General features: G+C 42.3%; 1 protein-coding gene across 1 annotated transcript in view; it reads right to left on the bottom strand.

Moving 5' to 3' along the window:
- ABCA12 (ATP binding cassette subfamily A member 12) overlaps positions 1-20,835 on the bottom strand; it is a 194,028-nt gene that overhangs the window by 86,961 nt on the left and 86,232 nt on the right. Inside the window, exons 8-11 of the mRNA XM_075530221.1 lie at positions 16,383-16,495; positions 9,957-10,032; positions 6,732-6,850; positions 5,622-5,728 (exon numbers count right to left, since the gene is read on the bottom strand). Coding sequence (XP_075386336.1) covers positions 5,622-5,728; positions 6,732-6,850; positions 9,957-10,032; positions 16,383-16,495 — 415 coding nt within the window. The remainder of the gene's footprint in view (positions 1-5,621; positions 5,729-6,731; positions 6,851-9,956; positions 10,033-16,382; positions 16,496-20,835) is intronic.

Genomic DNA, 20,835 nt, shown 5'->3' with positions numbered 1-20,835 from the left:
GTGAGGTATAGAAAGACTGGCAGGTGATGCCACCCAGAGACACCTGGGAAGGAAGAGCTGTCGATCGGTAGCAGAAAAAAACAGAGACTGGACTCCTCGGCAGCAGGTTCTTTTCTGTCCCAGGGGTCACTGGGAGCTGGAATCGACCTAACAACACTGGATGTGATTAAACGTCTCAGGAAGGGAGTCACACTGATGGAGGCAGTGAGAGAGTGAACCTGCTCTTAGTCAAACACTGGAAATGTCCTGTAGTTTGGGATTGGTCTGCAGAGAATTAGTTTGTTACAAGTGACCCAGGATGATATGACTGAGCTGCTGAATGAGAGGATACGTGGATTATGTGTGAATAAGACACTTAAAGAAGAGAGAAGGGAAGGGACCCAGGACGTTACAGTTCCTCCCTCCCTTGGAGTAAAAAAATTCCTTTTAACCCTAATCAGCAAACCAAACCAAAACAAAACAAATTCACTGCCATCGAGTCAATGGCAACTCCTTACAACTATGTAAGGTAGGGTAGACCTGTCCCTGGGAGTTTCCAAGGGAAACCCCTGTCTTTCTCACTTGGATAGACTGACGGTTTTGAACTGTTGGTCTTGAAATTAGCAGCCCAATTACCATTATGCCATCAGGGATAGGGGAAATAGGGCCATTCAGGTAGGTGATGGAGCCCCAAACCTTAGGGGGAGCCGGGTAAGGAAACTTTAGTGGATGCTTCTCTCATGCCCCTGGCGTGATGAAGATACCAACCGAGGTCGGATAAGCCGTTGGGGAAATAAATGTAAGCTGTTTTCCTGTGAACCTTACTCCCTTTTGTCCCACTGCTTGGAAGTCCTCTGATCAATGTAAAACCTGCTACCTCCTGGGACTACTGCCAAGGCGATTTCTTGTCACACAGTTAAAGGTATAAAATTTGCCTGGTTTTGACTGGATCTTTGAAACGGTTTGGAGGCAGCAAGCCTGACTATTTCCTTCTGTCAGTGCCTACAGCAATAAACTTGGAATTTCTTGAATCAGCCTAGTCTCTGGCTTTGGCTGTAACACGGGCTCCACTGAACCCCTTGATTCCACCAACAAAACCTCCATGCCACCTCCTCTAGTGACATGTGTTTATTTGGTGTATTCTCAAATACAGGATAAGTACTGATGAGGCAATATCGCTGTTTTAAATGACTGAAGTAGAACTTCGTACTGATTGGCAAAACTAAGGAGAAGTTGGTAAACTAGTCACCCTGTTACAGTCGACTTGGCTGTTGAATAAATAAGAATTCAATCTTGGGAGAATGAGATGGAATGAGAACACCTTACACAGACAAGGGGGTCACTTGGCATTCATCATCAGAGTATTCTAAGAGTAACACACACATGAAACTTTGGGACACTTTGTGGAGCCTCAGTAATCAACAGACATTCAGAGAATTCTAGTTGTTACTTCAAAAAAGAATGTGTCAACTCCAGTGTGTAAATGTGTCTGAGACTCACGTAGAGCCCTCCCCTCATTTATCACAACCGTGCACTACTTACTAAGTAAGGGTCCAGGCCTTAAATTGAACAACAACCCATAACAAATTCAATTTCCAGCTGCGACTAAACTCCCCATTGCCTACTGATTCCAGAACGCATCTGAAAATCCATTCAAAAGACACATCTATCCTGATTTACTACAGGCATGCCTTCGTTCAGTGGGTTTCCCTTTATTGCACTTCACACATAATGCGCTTTTTAGGAATGGAAGATTTGTGGCAACCTGGCATTGATCAAGTCTGTCAGTGGCATTTTTGCCCAACTGCACAAGCTTACTTTATGTCTCTGTGTCACATTTTGGTAGTCCTCACAATAGATCAAGCTCTTTCATGATGTTATTGCACACCGAATAGACTATAACACAAACAAACCAAAAAAAGCCCCAATCTTGCCGTCCAGTGAATCCTGACTGACAGCGACCTTAGAGGACAGAGTGGAAACGCTCCTCTGGGTTCCCACGGCTGTAAATCTCCAGGAGCAGACAGCCTCAGTTTGCCCCTGTGGAGCCCTGGTAGGTTTGAACCACCCAACATTCAGTTAGTGGTCCAATGCTTAACCCACTGTGTGAGACTATAAAACCCCAAACCCGGCCCACTGAGTGGATTCTGACTCACAGTGACCCTAGAAGGAAGAACTGTCCCTTTAAGTTTCCAAGACTGTAACTCTTTCCAGGCGTATAAAAGTCTGTCTTTCTCCCATGGGGGAGATGGTGGTTTCAAACCGCTGACCTTGCAGTTAGCCACCCAACTTGTAACGTCCACCCCAGCAGGGCTCCTGCCTGTGCAAATAGAGTATCATGTAAATATAAGTCCCAGTGCCCTGGGAAACCGAACAAGATCTTACGTTTGGCTTTGTGTTGATACTTGATTTACTGTGATTGTTCTGAACTGAAATCCCAATGTCTCTGAGGCACGGCTGCAATAAGGGGTTTTGTTTGCTTGTTTGTTTGTTTATACTAAGTTACGGTGAAGATCCCACAGTAGTAACGTGGGCATAAAATGGCGATGTCAGCTGGACAGAGGCGGGCAAAGGGAGAGAGGTGATGATGGCAGGAACCTAAGACAAAAGAGAGGTGTTATGTCCTCTCCTACCTCTCCAGCCTAAAGGAAGGGGAAGGGCAGATGAATGGAAGAGACCAGAGAGAGTAACAAGGCTGGGTTGAGAAGACAGGATGCTCACACTATAGACAATGACTGAGTAGACACTTGAGCCTTGGGTCTGGAGACAAGGGCACATCATGAAGTCTGGGGTGCTGGGGTGCAAAGACACACACACACCTGGAAACTGGAGGTACACTGCAGAGAACAGCCAATAACACGACCCACCAGAAAGTCAGCCTATGTGGTGGGAGACCCACCATTAGCAGAAGAAAAGGCTTGGTTCTACATTCCAGGAGGCCTTTCAGCTCAGGGGGCCCCTGGAGACATCATGGCTGTGTGTTGGGCTACTAACCTCAAGGTTGGCAGTTTAAAGCCACCAACAGCTCTATGAGAGAAAGAGATGGCTTTCTACTCCCTTGAAGTAAAGAGTTACCTTCTTGGAAACCCACAGGGGCAGTTCTACCCTGTCTTATAGGGTGGTCATGAGTCAGAATCGACTCAATGGCAGTAAGTTTGGTTTGGGTTATGGACACTTTGGATTTCTTTTCCAAAGTATCCCCTTCACTGAACTCACTCACCCTGCTCACCCGCTTCCTCTGAGTCAAAATGTTGGCCCTTGTCCGAAGTCTTTCTCGCGAGGGAGGTAAGGACCAAGGAGTGGGAAAGGTTTTAAACATTACCTGGTAACTTCTCTATCCACGAGTGATTGGTAGATTAAGGGAGAAGAAGGTGAGGAGCCTATTTAAATTTTTTTAGGTATTCTAAAAATAAAACAAAAACAATGTGGTAGTTGTATTTCTTCCCAATGTGGAGAAATTCTTGTAATCCGCAGCTCTCCAATCGGAAAGTTACTTGGCTCCACCAGAAAGAAAAAGAGCAGTCAGCCATCTGGCCATCATCCTTATGCCCCATCTCACTGGGTAATATGGTGTGTCAATTGAACCTCCTCATCACCCTGGAAGCTGTCTGCTCCTCCTAACGTCTGTCACGGCCACTACTCAGGGTCTCATTGCTCTTGCTCTGTTGACTACGAACATAGCCTGCTTGGCTTCCCTCCCAGCTATCCTCCCAGAGGAATCTCTTTCTAAAATGCCAACTTCACCTTCTTCAAATTGACAACATTCATGATCAAAGTCAAACTCTTCAACTAAACTCTGAGAGGCTCCCGTTTTCTTTTGTAGCCCCATGTCCTATCTCTCTCTCTCTCTACTTCTTATTCCACCTTCTGCTGGAGCTGTAGATGCATAACTCCCAGCAGTCTGTCTGCACTTGCTAGCCTGGTCCCCACCTCTGTCCTCTTACACACTCTGGTCTCTCCATCTGAAATGCACATCTCCAACTCAGTCCTCCAGAGACTCCAAGACACAGACAAACATCTCCTTCATGAAGCTTCTTTCCTCCACCTCCATCCTGGCCATCTGTTAGCTACCCCACCTCCGAAAGAAAAATCTTGCCCCTCCACATACGGCATTTATCTCATAATATTATAACTGATGATCTGTTTTCCCATCTCCTCCACTGGATTGATTATAAGCACTTTGGGTTTAGCACAGAAGATGGCTGGGATGAATGAATGGGTGAGTTTGAGGGGGGCACAGATGACAAAGTCACTAGCTGGACTGGGAAACAGGAAGAGAAAAGATAACAAAATTACCGAAGGAATGACATTCAGACTTGCCCTTGAAAAATGAGCAGAAGTTTTCCAAGGAACGCAGCACTCCCTTCTCATTTGCCCGAACAAATTAAGGTAGTGCTAAATTAAGTACATTTGGAGTTTTGATTCATGTCGAAGAAGAGGGCTAAAATGTAGGTACTCTAACGAGCATATTTATTTGTAATCTACATGGACATAATGTGCTGCATGCCTGCTTAATTATAGCATATTGAATATACAGCAAGTCATCCTGCTTGCCCTGAATAAACCAGTTCTAATTTTACTTTGTCTCTGGCTACATAAATCCAATTAAATTGCTGTTCTTACCAGGAAAGCTGCTTCAAAATTTAATAGGGTTATTTAAAAGATAAAGTGAATTTCAAGATAACCTGTCTACTATATTCATGAGCTAAAACAGGAAAAAATAGATAAATAAACATGAACTTCAGAGTTTTAAATTGTCTTAGGGTGCTGTTGTGGATTGTATTATAATCCCCCCAAATATATGGTGAACCCTAAACTCTAAGCCTTTGGTTATAAACCCATTTGAACAGCCATTGTCTTTGTTTTGTTAATGAGCCAGGATTCCTGTAGGGTGTGTTTTGGGTCAATCTCAGGAGACATTAAAAGAGATTAAATAGGAGAAGAGAGTGGAGATCTCTAGGCAGTTCGCCTAAGTAGAATCTGCAGAGACAAAGACCTTCTTCCAGAGCCACCAAAGAGAAAGCCTTCCCCTTACAACAGACACCCCGACTTCAGCCTTGCAGCCTCCTAAACTGTGAGAAAATGCAGTTCTGTTTGCTACACCCGGCCACTTGTGGACTTTCTGCTCTAAGAGCAGAAGATCACCAAGACGGTGGCCCCCACCCCTTCTTCAGTTTCACTGGTTTCTAAGATGACAGAGTGGCCTCTGCTTCCGAGGCCCAAACGTCACAGACAGGAAGGATCGACTTCTGGGATCGGGGCACTTCATGCAGTCAAAAACATTAGCTTTCAAAAATCACGTTCAGAGATGGTAAAGTGCAGAGCTTTCAAACTGGAAGTTATATTCTGAATATTCTTTCAAATGATCAAGCTTGGGGAGAGAACTCGATTACTGGGCGCACCCATAGGTGCTTGCAGATATATTATAATTTGGCCCTTACAGGTCATATATGCGGAGATGGTCACAATATTAACAGAATACTATTAAACAGCCCAGAACACTTTCTTCACCCGCTTCCCAGCATGAATCCAGGGACAAATAGCGTCAGTATTTACAAAGAGTCTGATTTAAAAATTGCAGCAAAGAATACATCCTGCCAGTGTTTTAGGATGCAGCTCATTTTTTTCCTTCTGTGGCTTACTTTTGATTTTATGACTTCAGGAACTGAAGGGAGATAATCCTCATCGGAGCCATTCTGAAGAAAAGATTCTTTAAATCGAATTGTAGAATGCAGAAGTCTTAGATTTTCTGTAATGGAGAGAGAAACAGTTATCTTACCTGAGAACCGCAAGGTCATTTAGGAAGCCCGTTTGGAAGTCACCTTAATCTTGACTTATTACTAAGTTTTTACTGAGAGAAAAGCCTCACTCAATCGAAACCTAAGATGAATAAAAATTTAAACCTTGGAGTTCATTATTTTTAAAATATTCATCAATGTTTGGCTTAGAGACAAAATATTGCTAGCAAAGGTGCTACACAGTTCTTAGCTCTTTATAAACAAAATATGCTTTTATTTTGGATTTTTAGATACACCATTAGGTCAAAGCTTTCGGAGGCAGATAGGTTGTATAATAATCATATTCACAAAAATATGGCCTTTCAACCTTGATTAACTCATGCTTGGTAAACAGAAACCAGGCTGAAATATGTGTCAGGCTATTTGTTGACACTAAGTCTTGGAAAAACTACTTTGGTGTATCAACCAAAACAGAACAAAAAGCTAAGGAGAGAAAATGTTCTTTCCTAGAAAAAAAAATTAAGTAAAAGTAAAACAAAATGAACAAAGACTAGAAGGACCCATTTCAATAAATTCAGTCTTTGTAGCTGCCCATGTAGGCAGAATATTGAAAACAGAGTGTGGACAGGAAGTACAAATAGTCTGCCACAAAAATTCTTTTGTTGTGCAATTTACATCTATTTCTGGAACTAAGTATTATCATCCTTCACTTTTTTTTGAAAATTAAAGGCTTAGAAAGTATCCCAAAAAGATTACATGAATACCTGAAGATACTGAACACTTGGAAAGTTTCTTCAGGTTGTAGCTATTGTTTCAGCAGGAGCGACAAAGGTAATAGAATAATCACATGATTAAATATTCCCTCCCTCCACCAAATCATAAATATGAAATTTACAGATAGAAATGAGGACATCTCTATTCTCTATGGTTTTTAAGCAAATATTTTTTTAATTATTATGGTAAAACAGAACAAGGACCCAGCAGCAAAGTTTTGATTGTTGAAAGGAATGTTACCTTGGGATTCCCAGGCCAAATTGTGAGTGATATTCCTCACACACGTCAAATAAGGACTATAAGGACTATCTGCTGAGACATTTAAGAGAGCATCTTCAAAGCTTTCCAGTATTAGGAGTCTATAATGGAAAAGCAAAAGAAAACACAAAAATCAACAATAAGAAGTCTCCAACTGCACAGAGCACAGGGAATTGGTTAGATGACAGATGGTCATTTAAATACATAGTCTCTATATTTTCAGAGAAAGGATAGCACCCATTCCCAAAGGTCTCTTGCTTCTATTTAGGCATATCTTCCATCAGAGACTCTTGATTGTTTTGTACACAGTTGTCTTGGACCGTGGGACCTTTAGACAGTAAGTACTCTCGTTATTTATCAAAGCCTCCTTGTGAGTAATCAATACTGATATCAATTCACAAATGGAAGTCAGGAGATTATATTCTTGGATTAAATTTACTGCCTTAAATAAAAGAAATATTTTTCAGGCAAAACCAGAAAGTGTGTGATAGATAACAAAACTAGCTAGCTCTGTTGTACAGTCTAACTATCATTGTATAATATCCCAATCATGCCTACATTGAGTCAAATCAAATCTGTGCCTTACTAGTGATCTTCTGTATTTTCAGTGTGTCCAAGGCATTGTCCTTCCATTAGCAGCAACAACAAAATAAACAAACAGAACAGAGTCTGAGAAGTATTTGGGGAACACAGATTAGCTATCAGAATGCAGAGGGGAATAGGTCGCCATATTCAGAAGAAGATTCTAAGGATAAATTGGAAGGTGATATTCCGAAGGCAACTGGAGCTATGGTAACATCTATAGAACTACTAGCTCCTTTTTTAAAATTTTGTGGAGAATGTTCCATTTATTTTATTGACTATAATGGTAAATATAGATTTTGACTTAGGCTCGGAAAAACTTGAAGGAATGATGCTTTTTAAAAAAAATAATCTGTTGCCCACCTCCTCCCTATTCCCATTACAGAATACCTAGCCCTTGGATTGTGTAGATGGTACACTTCAGTTAAGAGCGGCTGAAAGGATAAGTACCTAAGTAGAAGAGACAGAGGAAGCTGTCTAGAAACTGACAGCCAATCAAGCATCTCCTGACAGGTACAGGTGGGGTGGTTCTCTCCTCATTTTTCCTTTACCTCTCGCTCATCTGGCCCTACTCTTTCCGACCCGGTCCTGACTTCTTTGGAGTACAGTTTCCTCTGTTGCCACTACAACTGCCCAGAGGCCTTTCCATCCTGGCACAGTACTCAACAGCAACCTACTGGCTGAACCTATGGGATGTGATGGCACAAGAGAGTGCCCCTGGTGAACTGTCTAACTTAAAATAGCAATCTGCTGGCCTAGGCATGACCTTGAAGTATCATCTAAGTTATCCTCTTACTTTCATAAGGAGTATCTGATTGCCAGGGTTTTTGAGAATGGCTTTAATAGACTTCAAAAATTAAGACCCCTTACCTGCATGCCTTCAAAAATTAAGACTCCTTACCTGCATGGGGTAGGCATGAACACCCAATCACTCCTTTAAACCATTAATCTAAGTCTCCTTTATACATAAGCCTGTCTACTTCCCAAGAGTGTCTAGACTAAAGGGACTGAGTGTGACTATTCAATAAAAATGCTGATGTTGGAATAATGATAATGAGGAAGGCAATGAGGAAAAGGTATTTTTGAGCAACTTACTTTAGGAAATTCCAGACTCCCCCACTGAAAACGAAAACACACAAACACAGACCTGTGTCTCATGCTAGTATTTCACTCTGTGATTATTTTCAGAGCCCTGGCAAGGAAGTCCAAAGATAAGAAATCCCTTAATTTCATCAATCTCAACAAGAGCCATCTTAGACGTATTGAATTCTCCCTAATAAACTGTCAGCTGGCTGTCAGCAACTAACTACATTTTCTGTGGAATCTGTCGGTCTGAAGTGTTGGCATCATCGATGCTGTGGGAGTTCCCAAGTGCTGAGGAAGATAGCTGGCGTCAGCAGTACGCCTTCAGTTGTCTCAATTCAAAAGGGTTTTCTGGTTTGTTTTGTTTGGACAGTATAAAGGGGATATGTTTAAAAGGCCATGGATTTGGAACATGGCTACTGGCTAAAGAAAAATTCCCCAAAGGATTCTCGGTTGCTCCCGGATAGCGTGCATCCCGCAGTAGCTGCTTGTCCCAGGAAAGGAGAACTCTCAAGTGCAAAAGAGACGCACCTGGGTTAGCCACCTGATGCAAAGTGGGAGATGAAACCGGAAGTGGCATTTATTTAAGGATTTTTCCTGGGACTTACCCAGATTAGGAGAATGGCTCATTAAATAATAACAAGTAGGGAAACAACTATGCCATTAAACTTCAGAAAAAGAAAGGAGTGCTTTAAAAATGGGCCCTCCTGTTTGTTCGTAGCTGTACAAATTCCCATCAACACAAAAACGTGTCCTTTGAGACTGCAGTCAAAGAATTTCAATAGGACAACTTAGCGGGCAACCTTTACATAACCATCTAGTCTCCAAATTTGCCTTGAACTGCAAGAATTTACCACTATAAGTTATTGCAGACAACTATTTGCATGTCCTCCCATGATTGTACAGCTAATTTAGGTATTAAAATGATGAACTTCAGATAACTTCAGTAACTTCAGAAGAAGCAGCGATAGACTTGACCTTCGATCGGTGGGCTTTAGAAGCCATGATTGCTTTTGAATGTATCACTGGAGGTCCACCCGACACAGGGGTCCAGGATGAAATTGCTTGCACTTTGTCCCACCTGCACACTACTGGATGCAAACCAAGTCTCGCATGTTATTGGGTGTAAAACAATATCTGATTTTAAAAAACAAACAATAATGGTGTGAGAAAGTGGGCATGTAAACTTCTCTCACGGAGAAAGATTTTATGAAAGGGTTCGAGACTGGATCCCCAACCAGATTTTCCTTCTAGAAACGGAGTGACCAGTCCAGGTCTTAGATATAGTTCTGAAATCTTAGAATGAAAAAGAGACTCTCCTGCTGCAGCACCAACAAAGTAACCCCCACCCCCAAATTTTCCACTTTTCTGCACTTGAACAATCACCTCTTCTGTGGTCAGTAGAAGGGCAATGGTTAAGTCCATTTATCCCCATGGTCATATACATGGATAAGACATTATATTTACAGATTGCTTTAACTGTTTCTTTAACCGAGTTACCTACCGCTTTAGAAACATCCACCAACCCATCAGGAGACTTACTGTGCAGCCAGGCTGGTTGGGGACAGCGTCTGCCTCTCATCCTCCTTCCACAGATGGGTGGTATCATGAGAGCCACCTAGATTAGCAACAATGATAGGGATGCAAAGTTATCACAGTTACTGGAGTAAGTTGTTTTGGTTTCTGAATTTGCTTAACTAACGTGACTGTGGGTTAAATGGACGGGATGGAAGGGGAAGAAGTGCAGAAAGTATCCAGACTTCTTTCCCCCAAAGGATTTGACAAAAGATGGTTAAACACTGTGTGTTGGAAACATCTATGATATTTTTAGGAAATAGATACCCACTAATAAAGTAATCGCTGTGGCCAAACACCTGAATTTCTAACAAATTCTTTCTCTGTGCATAAAACCGTTACATTATTTTATCCCAAGACCTGTATCCATAGATGGCCCTTGAATACTATAATGAAGATTGACTACCATGTGATGTGTTCATCAAATGAAGCCCATTTCAGTCTTATGGGCAATTGACTTCCCTGTTCTTTATTCTTTCCTTCAGTTGTCTGGGATGGAGCCTTAAGAGGCAACTGCCAACACTAATCTATATTTCCCACCTTTCAAACGCAGCCCCGGAACTCAATTGAATGCAGCTGCAAAATGCAAACGAGCTAAGGTGAACAGAACCCTTCTGAGTGGTCTCCTAGAATGTGAAGGTAAAGAGCGTGGGAGGCAATCGCCCACTTGGGTCTAGTGGAAGCTGCCTGTGGAGAGGTAATGCCACACCTTGAATTGGCCCAAGAAGTCGAGCTGGCCGATTCAGCTTGCTGCACAAGCGTGCATCAGAAAGAGTAAGTGTGCGATGGCATTCATATTAAATGAGATTAGGATTATTTAAATAGCCAGTGCATAAATAAAACCACCATAAATCCAGTGCCTTCCTTCAACACCCTTTAGAAAAAAATGGCATTGCTTATTTCCATCATCTCTTCAGCCACCACTTATTCCTTATAAATAAACCATTCGGTTTCAATGCTGTCATATTTAATGTGGGCCTAATCAGTTTCAACAGAATGCTTTATTACCAATTTTCAAGCTCTTCCATTGTTTCTAGTTGGTACTTTCTAAAGCCTTCTGGAAGATGCTAATGTTAAGGTATTGGAACCGGTCACACTTATCCGGTGCTGGGTGTTGAGTTTACTTAAGGAGCATGTGGTAAAAGGACTATCATAAAATTCAGAACCTTCTTGCCAGGCATATCACTTATGTCTAAGTGCTGTTTGCACCATCCCAGTAAATGGCTGAGAAGCTGTTTCAGTTGTTTTGTTTTTACTCAGTCAAGTAGTTTTCAAGGTGCCGCTGCATATAGCACTGTATCTGTAAGTTAAGAGGACAAGAATGCGAGTCCTCTGCAGTACAAAGCCACGATCAATGATGCTGAAACCAGTTCTCTATTGGCATCCATGCGCAGAATAGCAGCCCTAGTGGCACTGGGTTGCTAACAGCAAGGTTGGTGGTTCAAACCCACCAGCCAATTCACAGGGAGAAAAATGAGGCTGTCTGCCTCTGAAAATGATTTATGTTCTCAGAAGAATCCACTCGATGACCGTGTGTAGTGAGTGTATTGAATATTGAATAGCAAAGATAAATCTATACTGATGCTTAAGCTTTTGTGACATAAAATGTATAAAATGGCCTTTCACGGGTTCGTTTTGAAAACCTATGTGATGCTGAGCAAGTTAATTGGCATTTGCATACTGTGTGGCTTTCTTTGTAGTTTGCTTCCTCTTCAAGTTATCAAAATGAGTAATTAATGGAAACGAACTCCAGTGATAGACTTGCCCCTGAAGTTAAGTGGAGACTTCCCCTCTGGCCACTACACACAATAAAGTTTGTTGGAAGGACGACTGCTCTAAACAGGCGTTAATGGAGTGGAAAACGTTACAGACCTTTTGACAGTGAGAGTTCACTTCTGTTCTTATGGGGGGTAGGCATATTTGAGAGAGGTGGATAGGCACATTGTAAAATGGCCCACAGAGACATAAAAAGAAATCCAGTGTACAGATAACCTCTTTACATCAGCAGGGATGGTTTCCCATCTAAAATCGTCATTTTGTACAACTCAGTATTTTGAGAAAGAAAATTTCACTGAGTCAGAAAGGTAATCATTGATCTCAACACTCCTGTGTTTATAAAAGGAAACCTCAATGCACATCAACTGTGTATCAGTGACCCCAGCTCGGACAAAGCTGTGAACCAGACCCGGTCAGCCCGGAAGTTAGAGGATCATTTTCTTCCCAAGAACCTGTTAGCATCACCACCCTCAGCGTTGCCGAGGAAACTACACTCCAACCTTGAGGTGGACTCACAATCGAGGCGGAATCGGAGATGGACATGGGGCAGGGGAGATAGGCAGAAATCATAGTGCAGGGAGGAAAGGGGTGGTTGGGTGACTGCAAAAATATTTGTCATGTGTGGTCTGGCGAGTCAAGTTTCATTGGGGCCTGAGTGGGGGAGTTCTGAAGTTCAGAGGTGGCAGGTATTTGTATGTCCCAGTTAGATAGTCTATAAGCAAGGATGTATACGTCATAGTAAATGTACGTGAGGTAGCATCTAAGAGATTCCACACCATTCACTTCTAAGCATAAAAATGAAGGGGCTGGGGACTGCATTCACTTCATAAATACAAAAGCGAGACATGGAACGGCAGGTATACAGTGCCAGAGACCCCTGCCCTATTGAACCAGAGTTACCCGTTACCCTTCAATGACCAGTATGAGTTCTCTGGGAGAATTTTCCAATGTTCTAGAAACTCTCTGGAAATTGACATATTATCACTTATGCTCGGACTGAGGAAGTCAGAATGGGTGGAATTAACAAACAAGCAAACGTTGGGCACATCAAAATCGATAAATGAAAACGCGTCTCTTCAATGTGTCTCCATTTGCCAGAGTGATTAGCATATTCATGGATGTGAGACCCGGTGATTAATGAATATTGAAAACTATGCTACATGGTTCACCAAGGAAAGTGTTTTTGCTGTCTCAGTTGACAAGAAATGTCTGGGAAGTACTGTTGAGCTTCTGAGAGTATGTCATTATATATAAAAAATTGTAACTTTATCACTTCATATTATATTAATTATAAGGTGTGAGTCTGAAGATTAAAAGGAAGATAATGCTAGGAGGAAACTTTAATTCCTCAAGTCTTTAAGATACAGATGGATTTTTTAACAACACAGGGGAAATAATTAGTGTTTGTTGTGCACAGTTTGGTTTTCTGCCTTTAACTTTTTCTAAAGAGTAAACCTTTTCCCCCTAATGTTTATCAAGATCATTAAATTGAACAGCAATCAATCTTGTAAGCTAGCCATTGATTCTGTAACTGAAGATATAAAAAAATGCTTTAGAGTAACAAAGATTTGTATCCATCAGTACACTGGCTTCTCCACTGAGAATTCGTGAAAGCCTTTCCAAACCTGGTTTTCATATGGGAGCCAATTGTTTGAATCAGCAGGAATAATCAACTTGGGAGGTTCGCTACCCAGGACGCCTCCATGGTAATCCACAGGAAAAGTCTATACCTTCAAAAATTGATAAACTCAACAGACAGAGGGTGTAAGTCTAAAATCATCCAGGAACGATAAATGCTACCCAAGCAAGCATGTTACATGGGAGGTAAAGATGGGTTCCTTGAAGCCCTAAACCTCATGTGTGCTTTGCATACTTGGTGTGCATGTGGTGTATAAGGTCATGCAATAGGTCAGGTGATGGCCATAAATGGTGTAAGTATAATAATTAAAAACAAGAGACCTGTTTTGGATGACTTCCAAGTTGTTATGATCAAAACAGGAAAGTAATTTTTGAAGAAAAATAAATAGATTTTGATAGATGTTCAAAAGATTTCAGAGAAGGTGAAACCCCAAAAAGCCAACCTCACGGCCATTGAGTCAATGCTGACTCCTAGTGACCCCATGTGAGTGTCTGAGACTGTAACTGTTTGTGGGAGTAGAAAGCCCAGTCTTTCTCCCACAGAGCTGCTGCGGGTTTTGAACTGCCGACCATGCAAATTGTCAAAAACATAACTACTACACCCCCAGGGTCCCTTTCAGAGGGGGTGAGGGTAGTGTTATTATTTTGGAAGTCCCGTTCAATTTGAAAAAGACACACACAGGCTGTTGTCAGGGGAGTAATGCTACACTGCAAAGGTGACACTTTGTGACCCACTGGCGACCCGGCACTCCTTATTTTCCTGCACTTACCCGTGTTTTGTCCCAGTCTGATAAACATGATGCCTTTCCACGATGGGTGTAAGGCCTCTGTTTTTACCAATGAAGGGTTCTGGCTGATTACATAGTCGTAAAGTTTGAAATCAGGATGAACAAGCAATCCCGTTTAAGCGATTGCTCCAGGAATTAGAGGTAGAACTGTTTGCTGTGGCTTACTCCTGGTTGTTTAGACTTCACAGTAAGGTAGACATTTAGTTTTATAAGATGAGGGAGATAATTTGAACCTAAATGAAAAATTCTACAAAGCCATGCTCCCCCCTCACACCCCCATGCCCCTGAGTTTTCTCCCTTTCCCTGACTTTGGGTGAGCTGGAGAGCTAGATTTTTGTCATAGCATATGGCCACTGAAGAGTAATCTCTTTGGGGACTGGGAGGGGGAGTGGGAGGATGGAGAGCTGATAGCGTTGATGATTGTATGTGAATGGATATACTGGATTGTGTAAAATGCGCCAAATAAAACTGCTTTTTTCTCTTTTTCAAAAGAGTCATCTCTACGGAGCTCTGTGAGGCTAAGTGTTTGACTCTAAATCTACCACTGTTCTGTGGGAGAAAGATGTGACCATCTTGTCTTCTAAAGATCGCAACTTTCCTCAATGCCCTGTGTGGGAATTATGAGTCGGAATTGACCTTACAGCAAATGACCTGGGGTTCGATTTAAGAATAACATCGCCTGAAAACTGAAGACATGGATATAATTTGTCCAGTGGACTAACAGGCCATGTGGACCCCAGACTCCTTGACTCTGAGACTAGAACTAGGGTGCCCCGCTGCCACTACCAAGTGCCTAGAGAGAGATCACATCAGAAGGCCTTGGATAGCATGGGAGAAAATCTTTCAAAAGCCCAGGCTGATTGACAGCCTAGAGGCTGATAGAGCCCCAAGGTGATGGCCCTGAGGCACCTACAGGTCTAGAAGAGCACGAACCTCCAGGCACTCCGTTTGTAATCAAGTAACAAACAGGTCTATAAGGAGAACAGTAACACCAGTGAGGCACACACTCCTTAGAACAGTGTCTCCCAAAGTGGGTGGTGTCACCGCTGGGATGTGCTGGGTGATCCAGTGGACTAGGAAAGCAGATGCCTACACTTTATCCTGGACCGTGGGCTAGTACAGGAGCTTTTCATTGTTAGGGGCTCTGAGTAACAGTTTTTTCTGTAAAGGGGGAGAGGAGGGTAGGCCAAAGATGTGTGTGAACCTATGCCTTAGAATGATCAGTCGTGGGAAGTTCAGGGGGTGGCATTTACCCACTGGAGGAGCCCTGGTGGTGTAGCGGTTACACCTTGGGTTGTTACCGAAAGGTCAGCAGTACGAAACCACCAATCATTTCTAGGGAGAAAGATGAGGCTTTCTACTCCCTTAAAGAGTTATCATCCAGAACCCCACGGGGGCAGTGCTACCTTACCCTTGTAGGGCCACCAGGAGTTGGAATGGACTCGATGCAGTGAGAGAGCATGGATGAGAGCAATGAAACTACCTTGCAAGACGATGAATGATGAGCACCAACAACTCCATCCTGAACGCAAATGAAAGTCCTACTCGGCCCCGCAGAAACGCTGAGTCACAGCAAGGAAGTAAACAAGTGGACTAGGAGCCACCCCAGAAAGTCTGGAGGACCCTGATAAGACCCACAATGACGTCAAACGGCCAGCTGGACTGCCCATAGAAGCCTGGGGAGAGAGGCTGAGAAATTCAATAGCTAGGAACCAAGCAGACATCAACTCCTGCTCTCTCCAACTCGACCTGGGTGAGTACACCGATGAAGGCGGTGCTTAACGGGACTACAATGCTGAATCAATTGTGTGTCACCCTAATAGTAACCATTTAGGTTAGTTTTAAGATCGTTATATTGTGAAAATGTCAAAGAGCCTTAAGTAATCGTTGATCGTGCGGCTCGTGACAAGCATTTACCCAAGAACAGAATTCAGAAGAATGAAGAAAGAAGGAGGGATGGAGGTGGTAGGATAACTGCAGTTGCATTGAGGTGATTGGGATGAATGAGACAAAGCCAAATGTGTACATAAAACCGATCCTCTGCTCTGTAAACCTTCACCCAATTCAAAGTAAAAAGTACAAAATAAATAAAAGAATCACCGCCTATAAATGATTGTTTCAGTTGCGCTCTTTTATATCTCTGACAGACTTTGGGTACCAAATAGAATACAGTAAGACGGAAATAAGATACCTTCCGCGTTGGAGTCTAGAGTCTTCAGCAGGTGTTGAACTGATGTCTGAAGGGTCGAGAAGCCTTTGTGAGTGGTGACACGTGGATGCCCCTTCTGCACAGCCAGCAGAGCACTAACGAGTAGAAAAACAATTAAGCCAGATCGCATTTCAAGGTTTGCAGACAGAAACAAAAGGTTACCCCAGGAGAGACCGGCAACCGGATGCAACATGCATCTTATAACATAAGGGACAAGATGCTGCTCCTTTGTCATCAAAGGACTTGTTTCTCTGTTCATGCACTAAGCCCCAACGAAATATTCTTCATCCTGGATAGAACCCTTGACAGTTCCAGGATTCTGAAGCCTCAAGCCCCCTGCCCCTCACCCCTCCTCAGGGTCTTAAGGTAAAGGAGCAAGGTTGAGGGCAGTTTGATGTTTTTCTGGGCTTAGGAAAACTAGTTAATTCATTTTTTAATTAGTTAAATAGAAAAATTAAATATTGGAAATCATTTTCATTAAAATCAAATCCAGGTAAATGACAGTTTGAGGACTAATTATTATTTAAGCATTTGATAAATATTTACCTTGGCTGTACAAATGGTAACGTTTGGGGGGAAAAAAAGAATATTGCTTGTCTTAGTTAAAAACCATTCCCTCCCCCTAGTGATCCAAAGCCAGCTTCACAGTAATATCCAACTAGCTGGCATTGTCTTCCTATAGGAATTTCTTCCTCTCTGTTATGAATAAGTTGGGGAAGTTTGACACTGGAGATGGACAATCAGGATATTTACAAGGACTTTCGTTGGCTCGAAGAGGGCATGCGCTGTTGGCATAGTGGATTATGCTGCTAACTACAAGGTCCACAACTCAAATCCACCAGCTGCTCTGTGGGAGAAAAATGAGACTTTCTGCTTTCCTAAAGAATTACAGTCTCAAAAATCCATGGAGACGGAGCTAATCAGTCTGATAGGGTTGCTGGTGAGTTGGATTAGACTTGGTGGCAATGAGTTTGTTTTTGAGTGTTTAGTCCACGTAAAGGAGACCTGGTGGCTGAGTGGGCTCGGCACTGAGCTGTTTGCTAACCCCCAGTGGCTCAGGCAGAGAGCGGTGAGACCGACTGGTCCCATCTCAGAAACCCAAACAGGCAGTTCTACTTTGTCCTAAAGGGTCAGAATCAACTTGATAGCTGTGAGTCTTTTTTCTTCTTTTTTCAGTCTGTTAGATATGTTCAAAATGTAGTTAGCTACTTAGGACACTCTTTCTTATCCTTTTACACTCAAACCAACGTACTCTTACCAGCTCACACCCACTACGCCAACAGGGCTCTTACCCTGACAGTCATTTGGAGTTTTTTCAGTTGCTTGTATTTCTCCAGCCCACCTGAGCTGCCCAGATGCCATGATTTTTATCCAACAATCAAGGCGGAGTCAATCCTTTACTTTACTTAAGCAGTAACTCTAGCAAAAGGCTTTTACTAACAATTTGCCATTGGCCATGGAATGTACTACAAATCAGCTAATATTTTCCCCTACCATAGTATGGGTATATAATTTCATGATATTCTGTCATATTTTGAAATTTTAAAATTCGGATTGAGGACGTTTTAATTTTATCATACTAAAAATGAATGAAAATCGGTTTAGAGAGGTAGCTCTTTAGGCCCCTGTAGCTAGTTTGTAATGAGCCCTGGGGGCGCAGTGGCATCAGATTGAGCTGCTAACCAAAAGGCCAGCGGTTCAAACTCACCAGCCACTCTGGGAAAAAGGATGAGTCTGTGTGCTCCTATAGAGAGTTGGAGCCTCAGAAACTCTATGAAGGTCATTATGAGTTAGGATGGCGGTGGACTAGGCAGGGGACTTCAAACATTTTGAAGAGAATTTTAATTAAATATATATATGAGGATGGGGAAATAGATCTAGGTGTCTATGTTTTTAGGTTTAGTATTAAGGTGGCGGAAGGACCTTGGGCCTCTACTCAAGCACTCCCTCAATGCATGAATACTTTCTTTTATTAAATTGTCACTCTACGATGCTCACCCTCCCAACACAACCGCTGAAGCCAAAGCGGGTAAACAAGTAAATGTGGTGAAGAAACCTGATGGTGCCCGGCTATCAAAAGAGATAGTGTCTGGGGTCTTAAAGGCTTGAAGATAAACAAGTGGCCATCTAGCTCAGAAGCAAGAAAGCCCACATGGAAGAACACACCAACCTGTGTGACCGTGTGGTCCCAAAGGGATCAGTTATCAGGCATCAAAGAACAAAAAATCATATCATTGGCTGTACACCTCCATGATACGATCGCCGAGGACAAACGGGTGCATAAGCAAATGTGACGAAGAAAGCTAATGGTGCCCGGCTATCTAAAGAGATAGTGTTTGGGGTCTTAAAGGCTTGAAGGTGAACAAGTGGCCATCTAGCTCAGAAGCAACAAAGCCCACATGGAAGAAGCACACTAGCCTGTGCGATCACAAGGTGCCAAAGGGACCAGGTATAAGGCATCATTCAAAAAAAAAATACCATAGTGACTGAAGGGGGAAGTGCAGAGTGGAGACCCAAAGCCCATTTGTCAGCCACTGGAGATCCCCTCACAGAGGGGTTTAGGGGAGGAGATGGGTCAGTCAGGGTGCGATGTAGTACCGATGAAGAATACAGCTTTCCCCCGGATCCTGGATGCTTCCTCCCCCCAACTACCATGATCCGAATTCTACCTTGCAGGACTGGATAGAGCAGAGGTTGTACACTGGTGTATATAGGAGCTGGAGGCACAGGGAATCCAGGGTGGGTGATACCTTCAGGACCAGGGGTGTGAGGGGTGGTACTGGGAGAGTGGAGGGTGAGTGGGTTGGAAAGGGGGAACCGATTACAGGGATCTACTTGTGACCTCCTCCCTGGGAGATGGACAACAGAGTGTGGGGGGGGGCGCGTGAAGGGATACTACGGATAGGGCAAGATATGACAAAATAATAATCTATAAATTATCAAGGGCTCATGGGGAATGGGGGAGCGGGGAGGGAGGGGAAAAAAAGAGGTCCTGATGCAAGGGACTTAAGTGGAAAGCAAATGCTTTGAGAATGATTGGGGCAGGGAATGTACAGATGTGCTTTATATAATTGATGTATGTATATGTATGGATTGTGATGGGAGTTGTATGAGTCCCTAATAAAATGTTTAAAAAAAGATAATTTCATTTATCTAGGAACTTTTGAATCTCCCACATACATACACATATATACCCATGCATATGTTAATAATGTTACTCAGCTCTTTAATCATTCCCTAAAACAGGTTTTGCTGCCCCTGTTTTGCAAATGGGAAAGCTAGATTTCAAACAAGTCAAATAATGAATATAAAGTTATCCAGTTAGTAATAAAGAAGTAGTGCAAGGGGTGTATTTAATTTTGAAGATTGTTCTTCCATCTATCATTTTCCTTCTGGTAGAGAGACTTTGCCACAAGATGGCAGCAGATGAGGGCAGGCATAGTGAACATGCTACCCCGGAGCTCTGCGTCCCACACTTTCCCCACATATTTTCTTCTCTGTTCCATACACATGACCACTGAAACTTCAGGAGGCTTTAGATTTTCTCCAAAAGTCTCCTGGCAACCACGGAAACCGGCTGAAGAGTCTCATGACCTAGATCTCTATCCTGCCCCCAGCCTAGACTTCCACCTGATCACTTGATCTCTTGTTCTCAGTTAACTCCTTCAAAGACAATGCTTGACAGTCCTTTAAAAACTGTCAGTATTATTACTATTAGTAGCATTAGTCAAAGGACAACAGAACAGGGCTTTTTCAAACAGAACAGGACTTCAAAAATAATAACACTATGTTATACTTACAACACTTACGGTCATTACCTGGCATATCCTATTGCATAATGCAATTCAATGCTATATAATTGTAGTTTAACTTTTAAATGAATTAAAATAGCCATGGTGCAATATTTTTCTTATGCCATTTACTCCACCCGAATAATGCCTAATTTTATTTTTTGTACCTTGTTTTCCACTGACTATTATTATTTGGAGATTTATAAAAATATTTGTTGGTCTTATATTTAAAGCAAACCTATTGAGGCATAATTCATATATAGTAATATGTGCCTGATTTCTATCGCCATAATATAGACCTTCACATAAGTAGAATAACTCAGTACCTACCTATACATATATTATGTATTTTTTGGGGGGTGAAGTCTGGGTTCTTTTGCCAGCTAACATTGATAAGTTGCATAAAGTTGTGTGTATCAGTAATCTGTTTCTTCATATTGTGGATAGAATTTCATTAGATGAAGAATTATAATTAGGCCACAGTTTCATTCTTTAATATAACTCCTCCCCTAACACTTAGCTATTATAAATAAATCTGTTGTAAATATGGGCATATAAATTGTTAGGTGAGACTATGCATTTGTTTTCTTGGGTAAATACCTAATAATAGAGTGCTGTGTAATATGGATCTATTTTTTTTGCAC

This window comes from Tenrec ecaudatus, chromosome 13 (genome assembly GCF_050624435.1).
Source record: "Tenrec ecaudatus isolate mTenEca1 chromosome 13, mTenEca1.hap1, whole genome shotgun sequence".
In the NCBI taxonomy this organism is placed as follows: Eukaryota; Metazoa; Chordata; class Mammalia; order Afrosoricida; family Tenrecidae; genus Tenrec; species Tenrec ecaudatus.
The sequence above is the reverse complement of the archived record's forward strand: the minus strand, read 5'-3'. Positions and strand labels throughout refer to the sequence as shown.